This window comes from Trachemys scripta, chromosome 6 (genome assembly GCF_013100865.1).
Source record: "Trachemys scripta elegans isolate TJP31775 chromosome 6, CAS_Tse_1.0, whole genome shotgun sequence".
Classification (NCBI taxonomy): Eukaryota; Metazoa; Chordata; order Testudines; family Emydidae; genus Trachemys; species Trachemys scripta.
The window spans coordinates 90,148,381-90,173,718 of NC_048303.1; the positions used below are offsets into that span (position 1 = coordinate 90,148,381).

Below are 25,338 nucleotides of genomic sequence, written 5' to 3' on the forward strand. Positions count from 1 at the left end.
GATTCAGTGATTCAGTTTATTTGCCAAAGCTCAATGATGCATTAATCTTCTTCCCATCCCACGCACATACTCATGTTCCCTCCCCAATCGCTTTGCCCTGCTCCCTAAATTCATTTTTCTAGCCCAAACAGCAAACAGCAGAGCTACTAAAGCTTTGTCTATACACAAAAGTTGTACTGCTTTAACTATCCTAGTACAGTTAAAGCAGCTCAAACCTTCCCCCCATTCCCAGCATGGAAATACTTATTCCGGTATATAAATGTGCTTATATCAGTATAGCTTATTCCCATATGGGAAGAGGAATAAGTAATACCGGCCTGGGGCCTTCTGTACACTTAAAAGATTTGCCAATAGAGCTATACTGATAAATCCCCGGAGTGGAGACACAACTTGTGCCAGCAAAATAAGCTCTTCTGCTGGTATAGCTGATGCTGGACTGCTAGTTTAGCCATGTCTACACTAAGGCTTTTGCCAGCACAGTTCTGGCAGCAAAAATAAATAAATAAATAAATAAACCACACTCCTAACATAGCTGTGCCCACAAACCTTTTAAATACAGACCATGACTAACACACCTTTACACCTACGTAACTGCGTCCACACTAGGAGTTGTACTGGTACTATTTCAACAAAAAATAAAATCACTCCCCTCACCAAAATTGTGATACTGCAACAAAAACGGTGTGCAGACTTGGCCTAGGGAAGTTTCACTGGCATAGCTATGTCATTAGAAGTGTGGAAAAAATCACCCCCTAACTGATACAGCTGTGCAGGCAAAAGCCCTAGTGTAGATGCAGCTATACCGAACAAAGTCCTTTCGCTGGGGTGACTTACTCTGTTTGGGGAACTGGTTTAAGCCACACTGACAAAAGCACTCTTCAGCTACTATAATTTGCATCTCCGCTGGGGGGTTGCCAGTATAACTACCAATATATTAAAACCAGCTAATCCTTCTAAGGGCAAATAAAAACCTTAGCCATCTCCTCTCTTCAGATCTTCCTTTAAAACACTCCTTTAACTTTTACTTGCAATTGACACTGAAGTTTCATTTACCTTCCTCTTCACCACAATTTCGTATTCTTCCCACAATGGAACTAGTCTGCAGGGAGCTTTCCTTGAATATATGCAATACTGACCATTCATATTCTATACTCAACCACAGATTGCAGTGGGAATCTAATTCCCACTTACGTTTAGTCTACTTCAGTGCAAAACACTGCTTTCCCTAATTGCCTGTATGAGAGTCACTGCCCCCTGTGCTGTAAAGTGTTATCTATCCTATCTCTCATTATAAAATATTTTCTGATAATTTTCACATTGGCTACCTATCACAGTATGTTTGCAGTGTTGTTGCAGGTGTGTTGGTCCCAGGATATTAGAAAGACAAGGTGGGTGCAGTAATACCTTTTATTGGACCAACTTCTGTTGATGAGAGAGTCATGCTTTCGAGCTACATAGATGTGATGAGCTCTCTGTAGCTTGAAAGCTTGTCTCTCTCACCAACAGAAATTGGCCCAATAAAAATTATTACCTCACCCACCTTGTCTCTCTGTTATAACAGTATGTCAGTCACATTATTCCTAACTCTTCAAACAACACCATTCCTTCCTGCATCTCCGCCATAGAGACAAACAACAGGAAAAAGGCTGCAGGACCTGGCCGTGTTCTTAGTGACTGTGCTTTTCACTGTCTGGCAGAAGACCTAGGTTCAATTTTTGGGCCATTCTCACTAACTTGCCCATTTGAGACTGGGACACCTATGACTGCAACAAGGAGAAGTTAATGCCTCAAATCTCTTAGCAGTGACTTTTGGCCAGAACAGCACTGACGGATTCCAAACGGATTCTCACCAGTCCTTGTTGGCCAGTAAGATGATGGGCCAGATCCTCAGCTGGTGTAAAGTGGTTTAGCTCCACTGTCTTGAACACATTTGGACCTATACAGACCAGCGGAGGATGTGGCTCGATGACTGTATTCTGAGTCTCAAGGCAGTGGTGTTAAAGTGCTAGCTAAAAGGTAATAGTCCTCTGTATATATGTTACATTTAATTGTTGTCCTCTATATCCAACTGCTGTCAACGGCAGAAAAGCTGGCATTTAAAATGTGCAGCTGGGTTAGCTCCGCTAGTAGGAGTTAAAGCTTTTCCAAGACCCAAGGAAATGAAACTGGCGAGGAAACAAAAGATCTTGAGTTTCTAAAATAAGATCTTAAAAAAAGAGATTATTCTTCCCCCACCCCTAAATATTGTTAAAAACAATGTCATATATTTTAAACAGCTGGGGCACCATAACTCAGACTATAGGTAAATGGTACATGTATAAAGATCTATAACAATGCTTAATAGCAACTGTTGGAAATGGGCCATCCTGATTATCACTACAAAAGTTTTTTTTCTCCTGCTGATAATAGCTCACCTTAATTAATAACTCTCATTACAGTTGGTATGGCAACACCCATTTTTTCATGTTCTCTGTGTATAGATATCTTCCTACTGTATTTTCCACTGCATGCATCCGATGAAGTGGGCTTTAGCCCAAGAAAGTTTATGCTCAAATAAATCTGTTAGTCTCTAAGGGTACGTCTATACTTACTTCCTGGTCCGGATGTAAGCGATCGATCTTCTGGGATCGATTTATCGTGTCTTGTCTAGACGCGATAAATCGATCCCGGAAGTGCTTGCCGTCGACGCCGGTACTCCAGCTCATCGAGAGAAGTACACGGCATCGACGGGGGAGCCTGCCTGCCGTGTCTGGACCCGCGGTAAGTTCGGACTAAGGTACTTCGAATTCAGCTACGTTATTAATGCAGATGACAGAACAAGGAGCAACGGTCTCAAGTTGCAGTGGGGGAGGTCCAGGTTGGATATTAGGAAAAACTATTTCACTAGGAGGGTGGTGAAACACTGGAATGCGTTACCTAGGGAGGTGGTGGAGTCTCCTTCCTTGGAGGTTTTAAAGTCCCGGCTTGACAAAGCCCTGGCTGGGATGATTTAGTTGGGAATTGGTCCTGCTTTGAGCAGGGGGTTGGACTAGATGACCTCTTGAGGTCCCTTCCAACCCTGATATTCTATGATTCTATGATTAACGTAGCTGAATTTGCGTACCTTAGTCCGAAGTGGGGGGTTAGTGTGGACCAGGCCTAAGGTGCCATAAGTACTCCTGTTCTTTTTGCTGATACAGACTAAGGCTACATCTACACTACGGGGGGGGGGGGGTCGATTTAAGATACGCAAATTCAGCTACGTGAATAGCGTAGCTGAATTCGACGTATCGCAGCCGACTTACCCTGCTGTAGGGATGGCGGCAAAATCGACCTCTGCGGCTTCCTGTCGACGGTGCTTACTCCCACCTCCGCTGGTGGAGTAAGAGCATCGATTCGGGGATCGATTGTCGCGTCCCAACGGGACGCGATAAATCGATCCCCGAGAGGTCGATTTCTACCCGCCGATTCAGGCGGGTAGTGTAGACCTAGCCTAACACAGCTACCACTTTGAAACCTTAACATCAGTGAGCCAAAGCTCATCTCAAGCCACAGATACATAAAATTCATGTATTTAGAAATAATCTAGATTCAAGTTTACACTACACATCAGAACACAATAGCTTAGATACTATCTCCACTATGACGTGCATAATGTCTTCCATATAGCTCTTCATGCAGCAGCTAGCTCTCCTGCAATTCTTCAGACTACGTGCATACACTTATGTATTATGTCAACTCATGCACCCCTCACTTTCCATTATTTTTCTCAGTCACCGAGGCAACCACAGGAGAGATCACTATTGGTTGGAGGAGTTGTGAATCACATGATTGACAGTCCATTTTAATAGCATATTGTTCACGATGCAAATATTATGACTTATTATTTTCATGGTGGTAGCTCTAGGAGCTCCAGCCCTGGACCAGGACCCCATTGTGCTAGGAGCTGTACAAACACAGCTTTACAGTGAAAGGTAGAATCGATAACATTTTACGAGCTATACTGTATTGCATCATATCATGTTAACCAAACAAGTAAAACTTGGATTGAACAAAATTAAGAGCAGTAAACCAATGATACTGTACAGCACTGGCATGAGTGAAATCCAAATCCACCTCCCTGTGTGTGACCTGTCTGAGCACTCTTGAATACAGCTCTAGAACAGCCTCCAACAACCACTTTGTGTGAGGGGCAGCACCAGTTTTCACGCATGTGCACCTATAAGTGGAGGGAGGGAGCAAATCACTCTTGTCTGAAGGAAGCTGTCTCAGCATTGAGTTCAGGCATAGGGAGGGCCAGCCAGTTCTTTTCTCAGAAAAGCAGGAATGTGAAGGACTTGAAAGAGGAGAAAACAGAGCCTGTCACAAAGCCATAGCCTTGAATCTTGCCCCTTCCCTCAAGAGTTCCCCTTAATCTGTGTTTCCAAAAGGGCCTTTCTATGTGGAGGAAGTGAAAAAAGAATTATGCAGCCTTTGGGAAGCCTCACTCGAAGAGTATTGTAAGTGGGGAGAGGAACTATGCTGATGTTTCTAGAACCTACTATACTGGAATGCAAAACATTTCCAATACTGCCCCATAGCTCAAATGTGAATGGATCAAACCTCTCAGTTCAGGGCAATATCTTTTTATCCCTTTAAAGAAATGAGGATTTTCTGACAATTTATCTTTGGGGGGAGGAGGGGAATCTCAGAATGGAGCCTCTGAAGAAGGAAACTTCTTTTCTCCATGTGGGAATGTCTACACTTGGAGCTGAGAGGAAGAGGTGATTCCCAGCTCACACAGACATATTCATGCTAATTCCCATCGAGTTTGTACACTAAAAATAGTCGCGTAGCTAGAGTAATGGCCCAGGCTAGCCATGCCGAGTATATATCCACAGTGTCCAGACTAACCCGCAGCGACATTACTACATAGTGTAGCACAAGTACGTCTATGGGAGCTGGACATCAGACTCTTAGCTGTGATTTTACTATTGTGTTGTGCACCCTCGTGCTTTGCAAGAGGGAGACAAGTAACCCAGGGAAGTTGGGAGCCATAAAAGGTGTGGCTGCATAGGGAGCACTTCCAAAGGAGGGTGAGGAATATGCAGTGTGAGGTGGTGAGTGGCACTGAGTGACTGAATTTCCTACTCCTGATTTCTCTTTCTCTGACCAGACAACTTTTCACTCTCTCAGATTTTCTTTCTTTCTTTTTTTTTGGCCAGTCTCTGACCTCAAATAACCCTTTGGTCCTTCTCCAGACTGAGAAATGGAGGTTGAAAAAGGTAAAAAAAAAAAAATTTGCTACAGGAATAGCTCATTTGGCTTAGGGGGTTCAAAATACAATGGACCGACTGTTTGTGGGCCGACCTGGAACAGCCTCTTTTCCAATTTCACACTTGCAGTTCTGTAGCTGTGTATGTGTAAATCACATGCAAATGGATATTCACAGAGCTAGCTGGAAATTTTTAAACAAAATTTTTGTGATGGAAAATGCAGATTTGCTGAAATTGAAATTTTTGGGGTGAAGGATTGGTTGTGAAGAATTTTCGATTCTAAAATTTCTAAAAAAAAACCATTTTGCAACTGTCATTTTTTTAATGAAAAATTCCACTTTTCCTGTTTGAAATGACTTTTCATTTAGAAATTTAAGCAATTTAATTATAGCAAAAAAATGTCAAAACAAAAAAAAAGGTTGATTTCCCCATAAGCCCTGCCTACCTCTTTGAACACTCGGGGGTTAATATTATTTCAGGTTAAGGGGGAGAGGTTGGGTTTAATGTTGCATATAATAGTGGTACACACAGCTTAAAAGATGCCTCAGGGCTGGCCTAGCAATCACAAACTGTTACATGGAGGAGCCAAGTCCAATTCCTTCTTCCTGGCAGAGTTAACGTTCACATGAAGAACAGCTTTGTGTCATGCTCAATTGACCCTTGCCAGCCAATCAAAGAGTGGCATGGACTGTTTTAGCAGGCTGGGAGGAGGGGTCACTTCTGTGTAGGGTCTCTGAAGGGGAATAGTAAAAGAGAAATGAAGAGAGATCCTAAAGAACACAGTTTCTCCAAAACACCACCCTGAGCTCTCCGGCTGGTAAATTTACTAATTATAATTGTTTTATTTCTGGAAACAAACCCTTACTAAACTAATATTTAATTATAAAAAGAAAATAATAAAAAATAGAGCAGAAACCCGTTTCAATTGTGTTGACAGCCTGTCACATAGCTTTCATAATGCTTTCGGATCCCAGGACATTTCTTTTCTTTTTTTTTTTTAAACACACCGTAACACACATCGAGAGTCTGGTTCCAATCTCACACTGCTGAGAACTACAGCAACTTCACTGAAGTGAATGGAGTTCCATCAGTGTAAACGAGATTAGGATCAGGCGCATGGACCCCAGCACATTGCACACAGAATTCCAACATCATTTCTGTTACACAGTACCTGCCATTGGTTTCCTGATTGGCTTGACATATATGTGGCTGGGAGGCTTCGCAGGCTGTTTTTCACAGGGGACCCTACTAGTGTGCCCCCCATATCACTAGAGGAGGAGTCACTGGCCACTGCCATCTGGTATTGGGAGTAGTTGTAAAGGTTGTTGTAGTAAGGATACAGGGATGGCTGGTAAAAACTGCTGTAGTAGGTGGAGTCCACAACCAAGTCAGATGTGCTCTCCAGATGCCCTCTGCTGGTGATGGAAGGAATGTCCTGAATGAGCATCCGTCCCTCTGAAAAGAAAATAAAAGCAAACCACAGCTGGTTATTGAACAGGAGGGTCCACCTTTCACTAAGCTTCTTCTCCATCTGCTGGCTTGACGGGGTGACAGATAGGAGGAGGTGAAAGCCGAAGGGAGGCAGTGCTTGCTGTTCATTGGAGCGTCAGCAGGCAGATATTCATTGAGGCAAGGCTGAGCCTGAAAGACCTCTCCCACTGACTATCTCCCCTGAGGCAAATCCGACTAGAAGGTTAGAGATTGGGCCAGACCCTCAGCAGGTGTAAACTCAAATTAAATAGATTTACACCATTACATTTTAAAAGTGCATCATAGCTATATGTCAAGTCTGTATTAACTTAAAAGCAGAAAGATGCTGACCTCAGGCTGACACCGGTTCCCTTCATTCCCGCCTTTGTACCTGGTTATCTGCAGGTGACAGCTGGGGCACTCTATAAACATGGCTTTAGAACGGGAGGAGGACGAGCGTACATGCCACACAAGCTGTGATACCCAGGCACAGCAGGGTGAGCCCTGGCAATCCAAACCCTGATTTGTTGGGGGTGACTCAGACTATTTTCGGCAGGGACACTCAACCCCTTTCCTCTAGAAACAGAGTCAAAATGCAGCATATTTTTCTCAGGCAATCACCCGTACCAGAATCCCTTGCACCAGTTTCCACGGCACTGCAGAAAGAGGTGCTGATTATTTTGTTGCTTCACAGAATTCCTGGCCACACTCTCAATCTTACTCCTGACTGCTTAGATTGTGGGCTGCCTCTACCACATCCCTCCCCTACTGTCTGAAGAAAGAAGGCTCCATCCTCTTTCCTTCCGGGAAGGGAGTCAGGCTCCAACTTCATTCTCAGCTGCTAATGCATGAATGTATAAATTCCACTCTCTATACTAGCCCAGGGCAGGTCTGGTGTCTTCTGACTCCTCTGAGGGGAGGGGGATTGTCCTTTAAAACTTCGCAGGTGCTTGATACACCCCTACTCTTCTCATACACATGCATCAGGTCTGTGCATGCCCCCCACATAGCATAGTCAGCACAAAGTCACATGGGTTTAGAGGCACTAATATAAGTGCACAGGAAACAACGCTGTAACTTTCCAAGATATAGTATTGATACAGTGGGGAATTGGGCTAAGTACTGAACAGGGTATTTTTTATCAGAGGCACAAACACTTTAGAACTCCAACACTTGGTTCTGTCATTGAGTCACTGTGGCCCTATCTACACTAGGGATGTTTTCTAAAGCTTTCCCCCCCATCGCCAATACCATTTCAGCTTCAGTGGTGTCTGCAACATTTCAATCCCAGGTGTAGACAGCTGCTGCTGTTGTTTTTAACACGATGTTGATTAGATCTGTTCTGAGCAGGGTGACATGACAGGGTGTTAACAAGGACAGTGGTGGCCAGCCAGTGACCTTTCTATTTTGGCCTCCTAATATTGTAGACACTTTCAGAGCTGAACCAGTGCTAACAATGGTAATGGAATGTTTATACAAAATCCCTATAGTGGACAGAGCCTGCATGATCTTGGTCAAGTCACTTAATATTTCTCTGCCACAGTAACCATCTCTGTGAAATGGACACAACAGTATTTACCTACCTCACAAGGACCCTCAGTTGTAAAGCATTATATTTGAGCTCCACTCCAGCTGCAAATGATCAATAGTACCATTTATTACAGGTTTCAACTCAACCCTGCCTCCCTTCCCTGCTTGAAATTAAGAGCCCTCACAATCAAAAAGTTGTATCATGCCAGGTCTATAGCGCAGTTCCATCCCTGCTGTAACTGGAGTTTATCTTTATACATGTCAAAACAAAGCAACTTGGTAATTTAAATACTATGTGTCTTCTCTCTGTCCTTTCTCTCCCAATACCTAGGCTCTGCCCGAGTGCAAATCCAGCCATTTGGGCACTTACATTCTGAACATTTCTCCAATCTACACGACAGCATTTGTGCAAGTGAGGCTGCTAGAGCCCTGCTTAGAGGTATCAGGTCAGAGAAGCAGAAACCTTTCCCATATAGCTCTATTATTTCACCTCCATCCCAGTTTTTGGTGCTGTTGTTATTCCACGCCTGTGTCTCTGTTAAGCAGAGTCTGCCAGTTTTACCCTCCAAGTTCATCTCATCCGGGACTTTGGTCAAATCAGAACTCAGGTGACTGGAACTGAAAAGCTAGTCAATCAAACAAATCCCTGGATTACCTTGACCCCAAACTTAGGTTTTGAATAATACCGCAGCCAGGCTGCTCAGCTTCTCATACTATATGTCAACAGCCAAATGTAATGTCCTCCATCCTTTCCCGTGCTGGGATACAGATTTTCTAGGAGATAGAAGGTAACGCAAGGCAGACTTGGCTGGCTGGGGCACTTTATGCCTGTGCAGGGACGGAGCAAGCATACTGGGGGGCGGGGGCTTGCTCACATGCAGCACTTGCTGTATTTTTAGAAAGGGTGTTGTGCTCCCTATAGCCCCAGCAACAGCCTCCTGGTGCTTCCAAAGGTCTTTCATGGTGGGAAGGGCTGAAGCAGGGGTACAGCCATGATCATGCCCCAAATCCCTCAAACACACCCCTTCTGGGGTTCAATACTGCTGGCAGGGTTAGCACTTTCCCTTCCCCGAAAAGAGGCACTGGATGTAGCATTATGGCTGCCTCTTTCATAGGAGCACAAAGGGAGCTTATAGATTCATGCACACACTACAGCATACCCGTGCTGGGCAGCCATCGTTTGGAGTTTACTGAGTTAAGGGGTTGACTTGCCAACGCCCTCTTTTTTCCTGACGTGGTTGTGCTGTAGTCCCTGGTGGCTTAGCGCTTGGGCCCCATGATGAATCTATTGGTCTGGTCCTTTGTGTCTCTTCTGCTGTCTCCTGCTCTCTAAAAATCTGTACAATCTTATGAGCTGCTCTTTTAAGACTCATCAGTTCACCAGTTCACTCACCCGCACACTCACCCACATGCATAAATCTCAAACTGTCAGAAGCCTGGGACGTTTTTCTTTCATGAACATGAAATTATGGAATCCACAATTCTTATAATGGGCCTGACAAACATCCCCCGTGAGCTACAGCCAGAGGGCTGGGAAGCACTCCTAACAACACACCAGAAAAGCAGGAGACATAGGAAGAAAGTTCAGGGAAAGTAAAACAGCCTCCCCTATCTGGAGCAACTCCTAGTGACTGCAGTGGGCTTTGGAGCAGACCCAAATGCTCTTGCCACGTGAGATGAGGCAGAAGAGTGAGGCCTCAGTGAGGTCTCATGGCACTATCGTGTTATATTCCAAAAGATGCAGGAAATCGCAACATCATGCGAAGAGCAGCTGAGAACTAGCACAGGCTCCAGCCAACTCCTGCACCCAGGATTTAAAACCTAAGCGCTTTTCTTTGCAGCCATGCATGGTGACTGGTTACTGCCTTTCCCTGGAGTATTCTTGCTAGATACAGGGCTGCATGTCCTCAGAGATACAACACAGAAGGCATAGCTTTATGGCATCTTTGCACCACCTGGATTCTGGGCTACTGTTGAGGCCCAAAATGGCCTTTGGTGAAAGGAACATTACCTTTGGAACATCCTCAGGGGTTACTCTGATTCACAGCACACTTGTGCTGGTGCTGGCTGCTCTGAGAGCTCGGACCGCACGCATCTTCCTGCTCCTGGTACACACCAGACGCTGGGGGCTGCAAGGAGACACTTGCTCCTACGATGCTTGTGTTCCCGGGGAATTCTCTCTCAGACTATTGTGCCCCTGAACGGCGCACAGGGGCTAGATTAGGGACCAGAATCAGGCCCTCTACCTTTAAAATACTTAACCACATCTTCTCCCTGTATTTTCCTTCTATTTCCCTAACTGAACTTGAAATCACCTGAAGCAAAGCCGGACACTACACTTCAAAAGGAGAGGATTTTGTGTTTGAAGGAGAGACTTTTAGGCATTTGATCTGCCTGCATCTCTACCAGCTCTTAAACTAAACAGGGTCAGGATGAGACGCTCCCTAATTGGGGGAGCTTCAAGGAAAAGCTAGGTGCTGGTGGGGGTGGGGGGTTACTCAGTAGCTGGCCCATTCCCTTGAGTTCCAGCATAGTGCTGGAAGTGCTGTACTGGTTACGAACTGTGTTGTACGTCAGACATAAAACCAAATCCTTGCCCACTCGTAGTCATTAAAGAACCCCCAGAGCTGAATTTATTAAAGAAGAGCTGTCAGCTTCAGTAGCCTGGGCAGGTTGAATTCTGCTAATTACAGCCTGCCTAGATCGACTCAGTTGTTTTCATTTAATAAGCTATTTTTCATCTGTTCCCCCAAATGAAACCCTCAGCAGTACAGTGCTGCTGGCAGATTGGCTGCTGCTTTCTCACTCCAGAGGTGGCTGCATTTCCGTGGAGAACAAAGAAATCCCTGCACATGAGGGGTGCATCACTCCAGCGGGAGCTCAGTATTAGGCACGATGCTCCAAGGAGAACAACTGATACTACATCTTTTAACCAGCTGCCTCATTTGCTCCCAACTCTGCCCTTCCCTGCATTCTTTGGAAGGTTAGTGTTGCTGCAGGTGCTAGCCTTATACTGTCCTTGACTGTCTCTGGTCCCCATGCTTGGGAACCAGGAGAGGTTCCTTGCACCTTCTCCCTAGTTCTGTGCAGTGTGCAGGACCAGGACCAGCCTTGCCCTAAGTCTACAAAGTATTCTGGGAGTTCAGATGCTGCATAGGTGTAATCTTCTACCAACCTTCTTAAGGTACAGTAGTACTTTGTGCAACTGTAGCCAAAATGGGGTCAAGAACACTGGGTTCAACACTGAAGCAAAGCAGCAACCCACCAGTGCACAAGTATGAGGAGAGAGGGGTTGGAAAAATTGTCCTCAGCCTTCAGGTCACTGAGGGGGGCATGCCTTACGGCCCCACATGTGTCCTCCCCCATACCGGTCAGTGATGCTGGCACACCATACAGCACCACCCGCCTCTTCCTGCCCACAAGTCACCAGTGACCACACCATGTGGCGCTGCCAACGTCTTCCCCACTTCCCCCTCTGGTCACTGATACAGGCACGCAATAGGGCGTCATCTGCCTCCTCCCCACACTGGTCCCTGATTCATGTATACTATACATGATTCATGTACCTGATTCATGTACACCACATCTTCTCCTAGGCCAGTCTCTAATTTGGGCTTGCCATACAGTGCTGCCCCCCACACCCTCCCTCCCATCTGGCGCCCTTTGTCAGGTTGATGTTATCACTTCCCATTCTAGTCCTCGTACGCTGTACTTGATCACTAAACTCACTTCTACCTGTTTACATAGCCTTATACAGTATTTCTGCTACTTTTGTGCACTGAAGGATGTGGTGTGAAATATGACCCACTCTGAGATGGAAGATCAATATACCTCATGATAAATACTATTATTGATCTTTCAGTGTTGTACACGGCTCTTCAGGTCTATGGCATATTAATAGTAATTAACCAGTAATTCATTTCAGGAGGGTTGAGATTTTTTTTTTAAAAAGAGGCAAGATCCTGGGTCAGCCGCACCTAAGAGTCCTATATATCTACATCCCTATGAGAGGCCCAGATCCCATGCCTCTACTTAGCCACATGCTTTAAAATAGTGCACCAGATCAACAGTCAGAATAAATCAGCATAGTATCATTCATGTCAACAGAGCTATGCCAACCTACACTGGCTGAGGAGTTGACCCACTGTTCAAAGTTCTTTTTGCAGAAGCAGGTGATTTAAACCAGTGGCTCATTAACCACAATGGTAATCTGGCTTGGGCAAGGGCTCCAGGATTTTGTCCCTTGCACACTGTGCAATGCCAGCCCACAAGTCAGAGGAACCCCCTTAGCTGCTAATATTTGGGGGTATGCAGCCACAGATGCGCACAGTGCAATCAACACCCAAGTCAGTGTTGAAATCGCTCTTTCCCTGTTTTCTTTAACAAAATAAGGCACACTCAATACAAACATGTATAATAACGCAATTATAAGGACACAATGACATAACTGAACATATAATCAAGAAATGCAAAAGTTACTGTTCTTATAGTAACATTTACTCGCCCTCGTATATATGAGTTTTTTTGGATTACTAGTTATACTAATAAAGATATACCTTAATATACAAAGGGCCCTACTTGGCCTTAGATGTACACAAATCTAATTGATTCCAATGGGAGCTGCATGGATATACATAGTGGAAAGGTAAACTGCATACATGCACTGTGAATAACCATTATTATGTGAACCTCATTTTCTGCATTTGCTGATTTCTGATTCTTTACAACTAAGAACATAAGAAGGCCAGACTTGGTCAGACTAAAAGTCCATCTAGCCCAGTCTCCTGTCTTCTAACAGTGGCCAATGCCAGGTGCTTCAGAGGGAATGAATAGAACAGGTAATCATCAAGTGATCCATTGCGTGTTCATTGTCATTAACCAAGTTTGTGTACACACACACACACACACACACACACACACACACCCCGTAAGCTGGGGAAGAAAAACCCATTCACCTCAGCAGCCAATAGTTGTCTTCAGCCTCATAAGAGTCTAGGATCAGCACTTAACAATTTCCCCCTTGCTCAGCTGAATGCATTCTAACTCCCCTACTAACTACCCTGGCAATGCTGCTCCGACAGTGTGTTAGTTCAATTCATGGCTGGCTCTGAGGTTGGACAGTAGCCTTGAAAGAGGCTGGTGTGAAATCACTCCCTAAAGTAATAATCAGAAATGCTGGAACAATATGTTTCTCCCACTAGACAGTCATGACAGAGCTATTTTAGATGTCAAACAAAGCTGGCACCATTAACTATTTTCTGCTTAGCCATCAGTGTTCTTTTGACTTGGGGGTGCTGGAACAAAACAAAACCCTCACGTTTGTTCTGCCTTTAAAAATAAACTCAGCCTCTGAAAAGAACATTTCTGTGCTATTTCCCTTGTAAATTAGGGATTTGTTTTTGTTCCAGTGCTGAACTTTTAGCTTGCTATAAAGTTAATGTGCTAGACAATGTGCATTCCAGGCAAGGTTGTGGGGCTGTGTATTTTCTGCCACCCCCCAAAATAGGCCATTATCTGTAATTACCCATTACCATGCATAATTATTTCTTCTAGTCTGGTCTCCGACCCCCAGGACTTTATGCCTTTACAGCTCACTGCACTATCTTATCAAATTTGTTAAGGAAGCTTTTCTGACCTTTAGAGCTCTTGTCACTGCGCATACAAAAGCCGTCAGTAATCTGTTTAAGCATGTAGCATGTGATGTATTATGCGTACCCTACACAGGTATGTAACACATGGAGCGGTTTGAAACATTGCAAATCACCTCCTACCCCCCGAAATGTTTCTGTAATATTTTTTCTCTCTGTTAATAAAGGGTGGGTAGGAGGGTGGGACGACCCTCTTTAGCCTAAGCTGGGAAGTGTAGTAGCAACAATTAGGTATGCCTGACTATTAGATCCCAGAGGTGCCAGCGGTTCTATCCTTCAACTCCACCTCTCCCCCTCTCTCATCCCAGTCCCATGAGCTTGAGTCTTTCTTCACTTAGGCCAGTTTTACAGCAGTGTAACTCTATTGAGCCTGATTCTCATTTTCACTAAGGCCCTTTATACTGTTCTGGCAGCGTAAAGAGGCCCTAACATGGGTGTAAATTACAGTTATGCCTAATTTAAGGCCCCTTTACACTGCCGGAGCAATGCAAAGAGGCCTTAGTGTAAATGAGAGTCAGGCCCAACTGGCTTCAGTGGAGTCACTCCTTGTGTATATGAGTGAAAGTGAAAGGAACGTCAGAACTTCTGTGTTTACCTCCCTCAGACATCTAGCTAAGGGCTAGCTTCTGATACTTACTTGTCCAGCCTAAACCCTGGTGTGGCTGCACCTAGACTGATGGAAGAATGCATCTGTCTACCTTGCTACCCTCGCTCAGGGAGATGGAGTTCCTGGAGTGATGGAAAATCCCCTTCTGTCACTGAAAGGAGTCTCCATTCTGGCACTACCGCAGCATAGCTATGGAACCAGACCTGTGCCGCTGTGGCACCTGCACTGTAGACGTGGCCTGAGTACGGGTAACATCTTACCCTGTAAGTAATCCCACTGAAATTAATGGGACTGCTCCATGAGTAAGATACTAGTCACTGAGTCAGGGTGGCAGACTCTGATCAGTAGCATAGCTGGGGGGGGGGAGCAGAGGGAATGGCCGCTCCCACTGAGCACATTCCCCCAGAGTGGTGCCTTTTTAATTTTTACTCACTCGGGGGTGCTTCCCAGCAAGGGCGGCACCTCGGCAGCGGGTTCTTCAGTCGCTCCGGGTCTTCAGCAGCAATTCGGCGGCGGGTCCTTCAGTCGCTCTGGGTCTTCGGCGGCAATTCGGCAGCGGGTCCTTCAGTCGCTCCGGGTCTTCGGCAGCAATTCGGCGGCGGGTCCTTCAGTCACTCTGGGTCTTCGGCGGGTAATTCGGCGGCGGGTTCTTCAGTCTTTGGCGGCAAGACTTGGGTTTTTCATATTTTTTTCTTTTTTTTTTTAATTCGCTGCTTCGCGGCAGGTGGCGCCTTTTTTTATGTGTTCGCTTCCCTGCTGGTGGCTACGCCACTGACTCTAATCCTCCATGAGAAGAAGCTGTCCCCAGAAAAAGCTATTTACCCAGAAAAATAAATTATTTAAATAATGGGGGGGAAATTGACTCCCTAAGGAATGTTTCTGATTTTCTTTTAAAAAACTCATTTTATGATGACTCTACAGATATAAATTTAGGAGGCACTTTCTTTCTAATGCCCGATTTTCAGGTGTTTATAACTTTCTGGCGAAGTTCTCAGCCTTGTTCTTAGCCCAAAGGTGAATTTAAAATAATGAAAACATTCATTTATTGTTAAGGAAATTCCAATAATAAGCCAGTTGGCCATTTCTTAATTACAGGATGAAAGTGGGGATTCCCCCCCCCCCCCCCCCCCCCCGTTTTAAGAAACTTCTCAGACGCTTTTCCTGCACTCCAATAGTTCAAAAAATCCCTCAGGATGGCCATGCTTTGCACAGGCATAAATGGCTACACACGTGTGGCACGGAACCATGAATCAAGCCCTCCAAGTGTGCAATGGTGTAGCTTCATCGGTGCAACCCTCCCTCATTCCCCCGCCAAAGCCCAATGTATAAAACAAAGGCATTCAAGACCCTTAAAAGGATCACTTAAATTAGGCTCTCTGTAGACATGGACATCTACCTTGGCCATTTTGCTGCTGCTATGAAGCAAGAGTAACTCTGCTGCGTCTCCAAGGTTCCCCAGCCAATGAGCGACATCTCTAGATTTGTCCCAATGCTCAAGGAAATGGCAATCCCATTAGGACTGGTTGATAGAGGTAACTCAAAGCATTCACATTTACAACTGCATGCTAAGTGGCAGAACACATGGATTAGGGACATGAATGGAGCTTGTTTAGCAGCAGAGGGGCTTGCACTTGTTCATTTGGACTTTTACACAGAAGGCCACACCTCTACATTTGGAGGGAATTATTACTGAGAGCCAGTCACTGACATCCTAGTGCACCGAGAGAGTTAAAGGGCAATTATACTCTAAATGTCTCTGGAAAAATGACACTGTGGGGTTCCTGGCTCATTGTCTCTCAATACTCCTGCTCAAATATGCAAAGCTTACAAATGAAAGGATTTTTTTTCTAACTGCCAGCCCTGCAAACTCAGCCACGCTGGGTTTTTTTCTCTTCTTGTCCATCATCACCTGTAATAAAGGTTTTGCAGGCTAACCTGTGCCCTTGGCGATGTCTCTGCAGCCCCAGGGTCTTCAGATGATGCCTTCAGTGACACAGGTCCAAGCCTGTTCCTTTAATGGATTTGCACAAATGTAACTGATTGGAACTTAATAAATAATTTGAATGTTGATGCACACGCAGGAAAATAATTAATCTCTCTCTAAGCTGTGCAGGGCAAACAGGAGCAAAAATGTACTATTGTCCAAAAGTGATTAGACATTGCTCTCAATACACACACAGGGAGCTGATCTGTTCGGTAAGAAGGTGCCAGTTTTACATAGCCACTTTTCAAAGTAGAAATACATGTTAAAAAAAGGGCACAATGAAAGTATTATAGCCTTTCCAGGCCGGCTGCTATTCCACTACAGCTGCAATATACAGGGTCATACTTAATTGCTGCACCACTTCCTTATCTAACAATGTCTTTTTGAGGCACATCCTACCTGACAACTCCTACTTCAGCCTCATCTCTTCTCACTACCATGCTAGCCCTTAAGACAAAACAACCAGTGATTAAGAATGTCTTCAAATGATTTTTTGACAACTCTTGAAAATATCTGGCATGTCCTGCAACACTGTCAGTGAGGGTGAGAAGCAATACTGCTAATTCTATAAATATTATCAAAAAGGCACAAGTACCGTGTGAACACTATCAGGAGAAAGCAGTCTGTGGGCAGGAGCTGGCTTTATCCGTAAAGACGTCAATGCCTAAATTCTTATGTTTCTCAAGGTTTATTCTACTGCCAGAAACAATACTGATTTTATGCTGAAGGAATGAATATTATTTTCCCCCCTCCAACAATAATGCTGGAGTCATTATCTGAGTTTACTAGCATAAGCAAACGCTTCCTGATATAGTTTTTTTCAAGTTTGAACTAAAATTAAGTTTTAAACCAATGTCAAATAGACTATATTTTACTTGGCAAGAAAGGTGCAATATAAATTAAGAAACTAATTAAAAAGCATGACAGTAAAAAGAACACTATTAAGATTGCAAGGTAAAGCACTCAGAAGGAGAACGGGGCAACATTTTTTTGATAAACAGTTTATTTGCCAAAAAATGCAGTTTCAGGTTAACTGAAACTATTGGTGAATTTGTGTTGAGTTTGACAAATAGTTTCTCCTGAACTGAAAAAGTCAAAACAGCTTGTTTTGTCCCAATTTAATTTCATTCCAATGTTCAGCATTTTGACAGAAGCATAGTAAAGGATTCACAAAAATGGCCAGAGAAAGTATTGTTGGCACCTCCATTGTAAACATTAGCTCAGTGGTTAGGGGACCCATGTGGGAGACCCAGTTTCAATTCCCCCCTCGGTCTGATGTGGAGAAAGGATTTGAATTTGCATCTCTGCTATTGTAGGAGGGTGCCCTAACCACTGGATTATGGGATAATCTGGCATGTGGCTTTCTCCTCTGGAAGCTGTTCTAATACTTATGAATAATTAAGTAGTCACTGGAACAGCGATTTGAACTTGGGTCTCCCACCTCCTAACTAAGTGCCCTAACTACCAGACTGTGCTGACAGAATGGTCCCTAATATTGTTTTAGCCTGTGCAGGTTAGAAGAGCCCTGACCCTGTTCTAACCTATGCTGAAGCTAAACTGGCCCCCAGGATCAAGGTGACCCAATTTCTGGAACTTCCTTAGTGTCCCAGGAATTACTGAAAAAGAAATCAACATTAGTGGTTCAGTGAGCTCCTTGGCCATCTCTTTCAAAACTCTTGGATACAAGTTATCTGGACCCGCTAATTTAAAATGTCTAGTTTGAGTAGCTGCTGTTTAACACCCTCCTTAGATTTTGTTAGAATGGAAAGTATTTCATCTTCATCGTATCATGTGACTGCATCATCTGGCATTTCCCCAGGTTTAGAACAGGAATATTTATTGAACCCTCCTTCATTTTCTGCATTACTATTGACAATTCTATCATTTCCAGCAAGTAATGGTCCAATATTACTATTAGGATTTCCTTTGTTCCTATCATACGTTAAAAAAAAGTCACTTTAAGGTCTTTAATTCACTTAAAACAACAAAAACTACTTTAAAAGGCAAAACAATCTGAGAAAATAACAAGGAGGCAGGAGGGTTGGCCAGTAGGTGGGAGACTGTATGTTAGGGTGACCAGATGTCCTGATAAAATCGGGACTGCCCAGATATTTCGGGGTTTGTCCCAATATCCGCCAGCAACGCTGGGGTTTTTTTGCTCTGCCGGCGGGACTGACTCAGCTTTTTTTTTTTTTTTTTTGCACCCCTCCCCCCCATGTGTCCCGATATTTTCTTTCCCTTATCTGGTCACCCTACTGTATATTCGGAAGAAGCATATGGCATAACCAGCTTCTCAGCTGTGCACTTATTTACATTGGGCCTGATCCAACTCCTCCTGAAGTCACTGGAAACACTCCCACTGATTTCAGTGGGAGTGGATTAGGCCCAATTTGTTCATCCTTAAAAAAATCTACTGCATGTGTTCAGTATGCAATATTAAAGTACTTCTAATTTTTGTTAAATTATAAAAAGCAATTTCCCCCCAAATCAAATAAAGGCACCAGTCCTGATATCTGACATATTATAGTTCTTCTTCAACTTACAAGGTAAGAGAGACAAGGTGGGTGAGGTAATATCTTTTATTGGAACAACTTCTGTTGGTGAAAGAAACAAGCTTTCGAGCTATGGACAAGAAGAAGAGCTCTGTGTAGCTCAAAAGCTTGTCTCTCTCAGCAACAGAAATTGGCCCAATAAAAGTTATTACCTCACCAGTAGTTGATCCAATAAAATATTACCTCTCATACACTGTCTCATATGGCTACAACAACACTACAAACAACTTACAGAGTTGTCAGCAGTTTGTTACATTGCTGAGTAAAAAGGAGGGGCTAGGTTTTTTTTCTAAGTGGGGAAAATGTTTTCTCCCTTTCCCACACACACATTCTATAATTCAAAAACAGCTGACATTTTGCTCAAACTTTCACACATAAAAAAATTCACCCTTGGACAGAGAGCAAGCATTCAAAATTTCTGACTAAGGCCCTGATCCTCCAAACTCATGCACAGGCGTAACTTAATGCATAGGGATATTTATACTCAATGGGACTGTTCATGTGCATAAAATTACAAACATGTAGGAGTGTTTGCCTGACTGGGGCCCAAAAGGTTAGTGTTTTAGAAAATTATGAGCATGTAAAAATAAGGGGTTATAATGAAATGTAGTTTTCAACCTCACTGCACTTGCTATGAGCATGACCACTGTGTGTGTGCGTATGTTTATGTGTGTGTGAGAGAGAAAGAAAACTACAAATATTTAAATTCAGTATAACATATGAGAATTAAATTTTTAATAGGAACATTGGTTACATAACACAAGAACTTTTTTTAAAAAGAGGAAGAAATATTATGGAAAAAGAAATTGGGAAAGAAAACCAAAAGCCCAGACAATGATTATAAACATCCTGCAGATTTGGAGGAGCAAACACGAGAGGAGGAGAAATAAAATAAGTATGGATTTAAGTCATTAACAAGAAGATCAAAGAAAACATTAGTAGGGAGGGATAGCTTTACAAGTATCTGAGATAGAAGACCTTGGAGGAAATATGACTGGGATAAAATCATTATAGCTCACACTAAAAATAACAAAGGGAGTAAACTGATGGTCGGAATTTGCTAGAGACCACTTGATTAGAAGCAATATGATGACAGAAATCCAAAAGGTTTCTGAAAAAACCCAACTAGTAATAATGGGAGTTTTGTTTTTTTTTTTTTTCCTATGCAGACACACTCTTGGTAGCGATATGACTAGGAATGGTATAGAACCTTCTATATGTCTATAGTGGCCTGCATTAGTGAGTGCAAATAACTTGCACACACAATTCTTGCATGTGATTACTAGTGTATGCAAGTGATAGAATTTATTCTCACAAAAAAATGCGTCCATGAAAATGCAAACTAACCACAAATAACTTTTGCTCATGCACATCTATCAGTTACACACACAAGCAATAATGCACAGCAACTGAGGGCCAGATTTTTGGAGCTATGATGTTTTGCAGCAGCTAAGGATCTGGCTCTGAGTGTGTAAATGACCTGTATATACAGAGAAACCTGGTAGAGGTCTCTCTGAAAATTTAGCTAAAGGTGTAAAGGAGAATTAGAAAGGAAGTTAGGGCAAATTTTTCAAACAGGATGCCTAAACTGAGACACCTAAAAACCATATTTAAATATCTAAATAAATTGGCTGATTCAAAGCTCTCAATATCTCCAAGAGCCAACAGAAATTAGGCTGTTTATTTAGGTGCATGCGTCTAGATTTATAGGTGCCTACAGCGAGACACTCATGTTTGAAAATGTTGTCCTTAATTTTACGCCGCACAGAAGGTATGATTAAATGCAAAAACTTCAAGAACAATTAGGCACCCACCTTCCTTTGCAAGCTGGGCACCTAAGTAGATGTGAGCCTTCAAAAATCTCCTCCTGGATGTATGGTGGAATACCATGTGGGTAGGAATTCCATGAACTGATTGATCTAGTCAAATTTGTGACTGTGACTAATATGAGAGCAAACACAGGAGAAAACAAGGACAATGAACTTCGGAGAGGAAGGACTGTATGATACTAGGGCCTTTAAGTGCTGTGTTTCCCAGGCAGAGTCTGGGTGGGGCGCTGTGACTCTTCTATTGCTATTAACAAACTGCTGGAATCAGACAGCAAATAAAGTAGAGCTCTTGTAAGCATTGTGGGATCACTGAACACCACAGTTAAGACAAGTTTAGGGAAGGGGTGAATGTGAATAAGCATCAGAAAGGAAAAATCCAGAAAGAAAATGTTCAAAGGTAAGCTCTTGGTTACACAGACCATCTAGCAATAAATATACTAAATGTGAAATAAGGGCCAATATGATGAATAAGTAGGCTTGGAAAAACTAGGTTTTTATGGGTAAATGTTGGTAGACATTGATTTCACAGTACACTCACAAACCGATGCAGAAATATTTCCACTGATAATACTAGAAATGTACAAATATGCAAAGCAGGAAAAATGCTGGTTGAGAACTTATTAGAATTTCTAACGTATTTTTTTACATGTGATGTTGACCCCCCACAATTATATGCAGCTGTGAAAATTTAAAATCGATAAAAATGGAAAAAAATGCTTAAAAATAAACATTAATATTATCTGTCAAAATTATAAAACAAATAAAAATTGAGTTCTGCCAACCCTATAAATAAGTAGGGCCCTACTAAATTCACGGTCCATTTTGGTCAATTTAACGGTCATAGGATTTTAAAAATCATAAATATCATGATCTTAGCTATTTAAATCTGAAATTTTATGGTGTTGTAATTGTAGGGGTCCCGATCCAAAAATAAGTTGAGGGGGAAGGGGGTTGCAAGTTTAGTGTAGGGAGCGTTGTGGTACTGCTACCCTTACTTTTGCACTGCTGCAAGGATGTTGCAAGGATGTCACAAGGTTATTTTAGGGGGGTCGCAGTATTGCCACCCTTATTTCTGCACTGCCTTCAGAGCTGGGCAGCTGGAGAGTGACGGCTGCTGGCCAGGAGCTCAGTTCTGAAGGCAGAGCCGCTGCCAGCAGCAGCACAGAAGTAAGGATGGCATGGTATAGTATTGCCACCCTTACTTCTGCACTGCTGCCTGCAGAGTTGGGCCCTCAGTCAGCAGCCGCCACTCTCTGGCCGCCCAGATCTGAAGGCAGCAGTGCAGAAGTAAGGGTGGCATGGTATAGTTTTGCCACCCTTACTTCTGCACAGCTGCTGACGGGGAGCTGCCTTCAGAGTTGAGCACCTGGTCAACAGCCGCCACTCTCCAGCTGGCCAGCTCTGAAGGCAGCGCAGAAGTAATGGTAGCAATACTGCTACCCCCTTAAAATAACCTTGTGACATCCTTGAAACTCCCTTTTGGGTCAGGACCCCCAATTTGAGAAACACTGATCTCCCCTGTGAAATCTGTATAGTATAGGGTAAAAACACACAATTAAGACCAGACTTCACGGTCTGTGACGTGTTTTTCATGGCCAGGAATTTGGTAGGGCCCTATAAATAAGGAAGAACCATCAAAAAGTAAACAGAAAGAACTAGGATTTGTGAGGTATAAAATATGGGGCAAAGAAACAAATGGGACAGTGTCAAAATTTAATTAAGGAATTGTGCAATCATCTTTCAGGCTCCACTTTTAATCTTGTTTTTTTTTTTAAATCAGCAAAATACCACACATTCAGATAAATAATAGGAAATATTTCAAGGGCACGGGAAGGAACAAGCAGTTAGGCACAGAGAGATTAATAATACAGTGTCCCTATATAAAAAATCATAATGGACCAAAATTCTTTGTCTCAGTGTTTATAACATATGCCAGGAACAAGTAACCCCTCGAATTAGAATGCAGATCTACTACACAATATCAGATTATGGGGGCAATTTTCAGAGGTACAAAGCACAGACAGGCAACCAACTCCCACAGGCTTTCAATGGGAGCTAGACACCTGGGGCAGACCCTCTGCTGGTGTAAATTGTCACCACTGAAGTCAATGGAGCACTGTGACAGCTTACCCCAGCTGAGGATCTTTCTCATCTGTGCCTTTGAAAATCTCACCCTATGTCAGAAATGCTGATCCAGAAGGTCTGCAGATTCAGAGTAGCCCAAGTAAAAGAGGCTCTACCATAATGTTCTGAAAATAGCAAGGAATCATTAATATAGGGGGAAAATGCTGATCAATCAAAGAAAGCCCTCGTAAAAGGAAACTTCTGAAGTACAGCAGGACCCAGGGAAAAGAGCCTCAGCACCAGGATGTGCCTTGGGTCCTCCAAACCCACTTATTCAGCCCCTGGCCAATGACAGTAAGATTTAGAGGAGACGCAGCAGATGCAGCTCAGTGTTCCCACCAATGAGAAGTATGGCCCTAGTGCATTCACACTGTGTACAAATCCATGAGCCCCTCCCTCCCCCATTCCCATATGGCAGTGCAGAGAGCTCTCCGCAGCATATGCACCAGGGTGAAGAATCCCCTTAACGAGCTCTTCTCTGGAGTTGGTGGGAAAACAGTTTTTAGCGACCTTCCCCCCATCTCTCCCCACACACACATTTCTTTAAACTAGTTTTTCAAAAAAATCTGAATTTAATCAAAAATGTTCAAGCAAGTTGAAAACTGGAAAAGAAAGTCATGAACATTTCACCCAAAGATTTCTACTTGGAAAATTGCAGTTTTGCTGTACTTCTGCTGCATTACTACGGTATTTCCACAAAGTTGTCTGGCCTTAAGTAAGCATATGTGCTACTTCAGGATTTACTCCAGAGAGAGAGAGACTCATGTGAACTGTAGGGAAGATCATGTATCACCTATATTTAACATTAGAACCAGGAAAGATGTAATAAAATACACACTCTTCAAACTACAGGAGTGGAGAATAAATTGAGAACGTACTCAGGGACAAACTATCCTGTAACATTAAGATTTAAATTCTGATTTATTTAAGTGTAGTCAAATCCTGACCATAGTCCATAGGCTGTGAATCACACAGGAGAAAACAAAGCTGCAGGAGATTTATGTCATCTTCTAGTTTAACCTCCGCATTGATCAGGATTCACCCTCCATATTAATCATCAAGTATGTTATCTAACATTCTCCTAAATACCTCTTACAATCATGGGCGCCAGGTTTGTACAACTTTTGCCGGTGCCCAGAACAGGTCCAAGCAGAGCCGTCCCATGCATAGGACGGACCAGGGCAACCGCCCTGGGCCCCGCACTTTGGGGAGGCCGACCCTTCAGGGGGACATGGGGTAAAGGGTGGCCTGGGAGGTTAGTGGGGGGCCTGGTGCTGGCAGTAGCAACTGACCCGGCCCCAGCCCGCCCCACCCCACTCCGCCCCACACCTCTGGCTCCTGATGTTGCTCGAGGGGAAGGAGCAGAAGCCAGCAAGAGCTAGGGTGGGGGTTTGGGGGAAGAGGTGGAATGGGGGCGGAGCAGAGGCGGGAAGGAGCGGAGCAGGGTGAGGCAGGCTGGGGCTGGGTTGCTTGCTGCTGCCGTCGCCAGGCCTTCTGCTAACCCCCCAGGCCGCCCTGGACCCCGTGTCCCCCTGAAGTGCAGAGCCCCCCAAAACACAGGGCCCGGGGCGGTTGCCCCGATCCATCCTATAGATGGGACAGCTCTAAAAATCTAAGCCCAAACATTGGTGGATCCGGGCCCACGTTCCTGAATATTGGTGGAGCACGGGCACATATAACTCGCCACCTATGGTTACAATTATGCTTCACTTACCTCCTTGTCCTTAGGCAGGTCATTCTATTGCCTAACTGCACTTCCAGGTAGGAAAAAAAGTGTCTACTGTCTAATTTAATTTTTTCCTTTTTTTAGTTTCAAGCCATTGCTCCTTGTTATGCAGTCTCAAGTACTGTAAATAATCACTCCCCCTCCTTCATATTATTACCGTTCAGATATTTATAGACTGTAATATCCACCCTTAGTCTCCTTTTTGACAAGCTGTACATCATTTCTGCCACACTTCTCTTGATTCGCTCAGATTTATCTATGCCCTTTTTATAATGAGATGCTCAAAAGTCTCTGCAGCATTCCTAAATATGGCTGTACCAAAGCAACAAAGAGAGAAGCAGTAATACCTCACTTGCTCGACAAGAGGTATCCCCTGTATAGAGAATTCATAGCAAGCAGAAGACTTGCCATTGTTGCAATGGCTGTGCATTGTTAGGTCACATCCATTCCACTATCCAATACCACCTACAAATCCAGTACTGAATCACAGAAATCAGAAACAGAAAAGATCTATTATTGGCAGGTTCTTTAGCCCACATACCTGACAGTGCAGGATTGTTCATTTCCATATTTTTCCATGGGCCTTTGTCCAGTCCAGTCCAAGCAATGGGACTTTTGCCAGTTCCCTTGGGAG

General features: G+C 43.7%; 1 protein-coding gene across 2 annotated transcripts in view; it reads right to left on the reverse strand.

The window, feature by feature from the left end:
* DMRT1 (doublesex and mab-3 related transcription factor 1) overlaps positions 1 to 25,338 on the reverse strand; it is an 84,528-nt gene that overhangs the window by 47,156 nt on the left and 12,034 nt on the right. For both annotated transcript variants that reach the window (XM_034774517.1, XM_034774518.1), the window contains exon 3: positions 6,406 to 6,689. In XM_034774517.1, the coding sequence (XP_034630408.1) occupies positions 6,406 to 6,689 (284 nt within the window). The remainder of the gene's footprint in view (positions 1 to 6,405; positions 6,690 to 25,338) is intronic.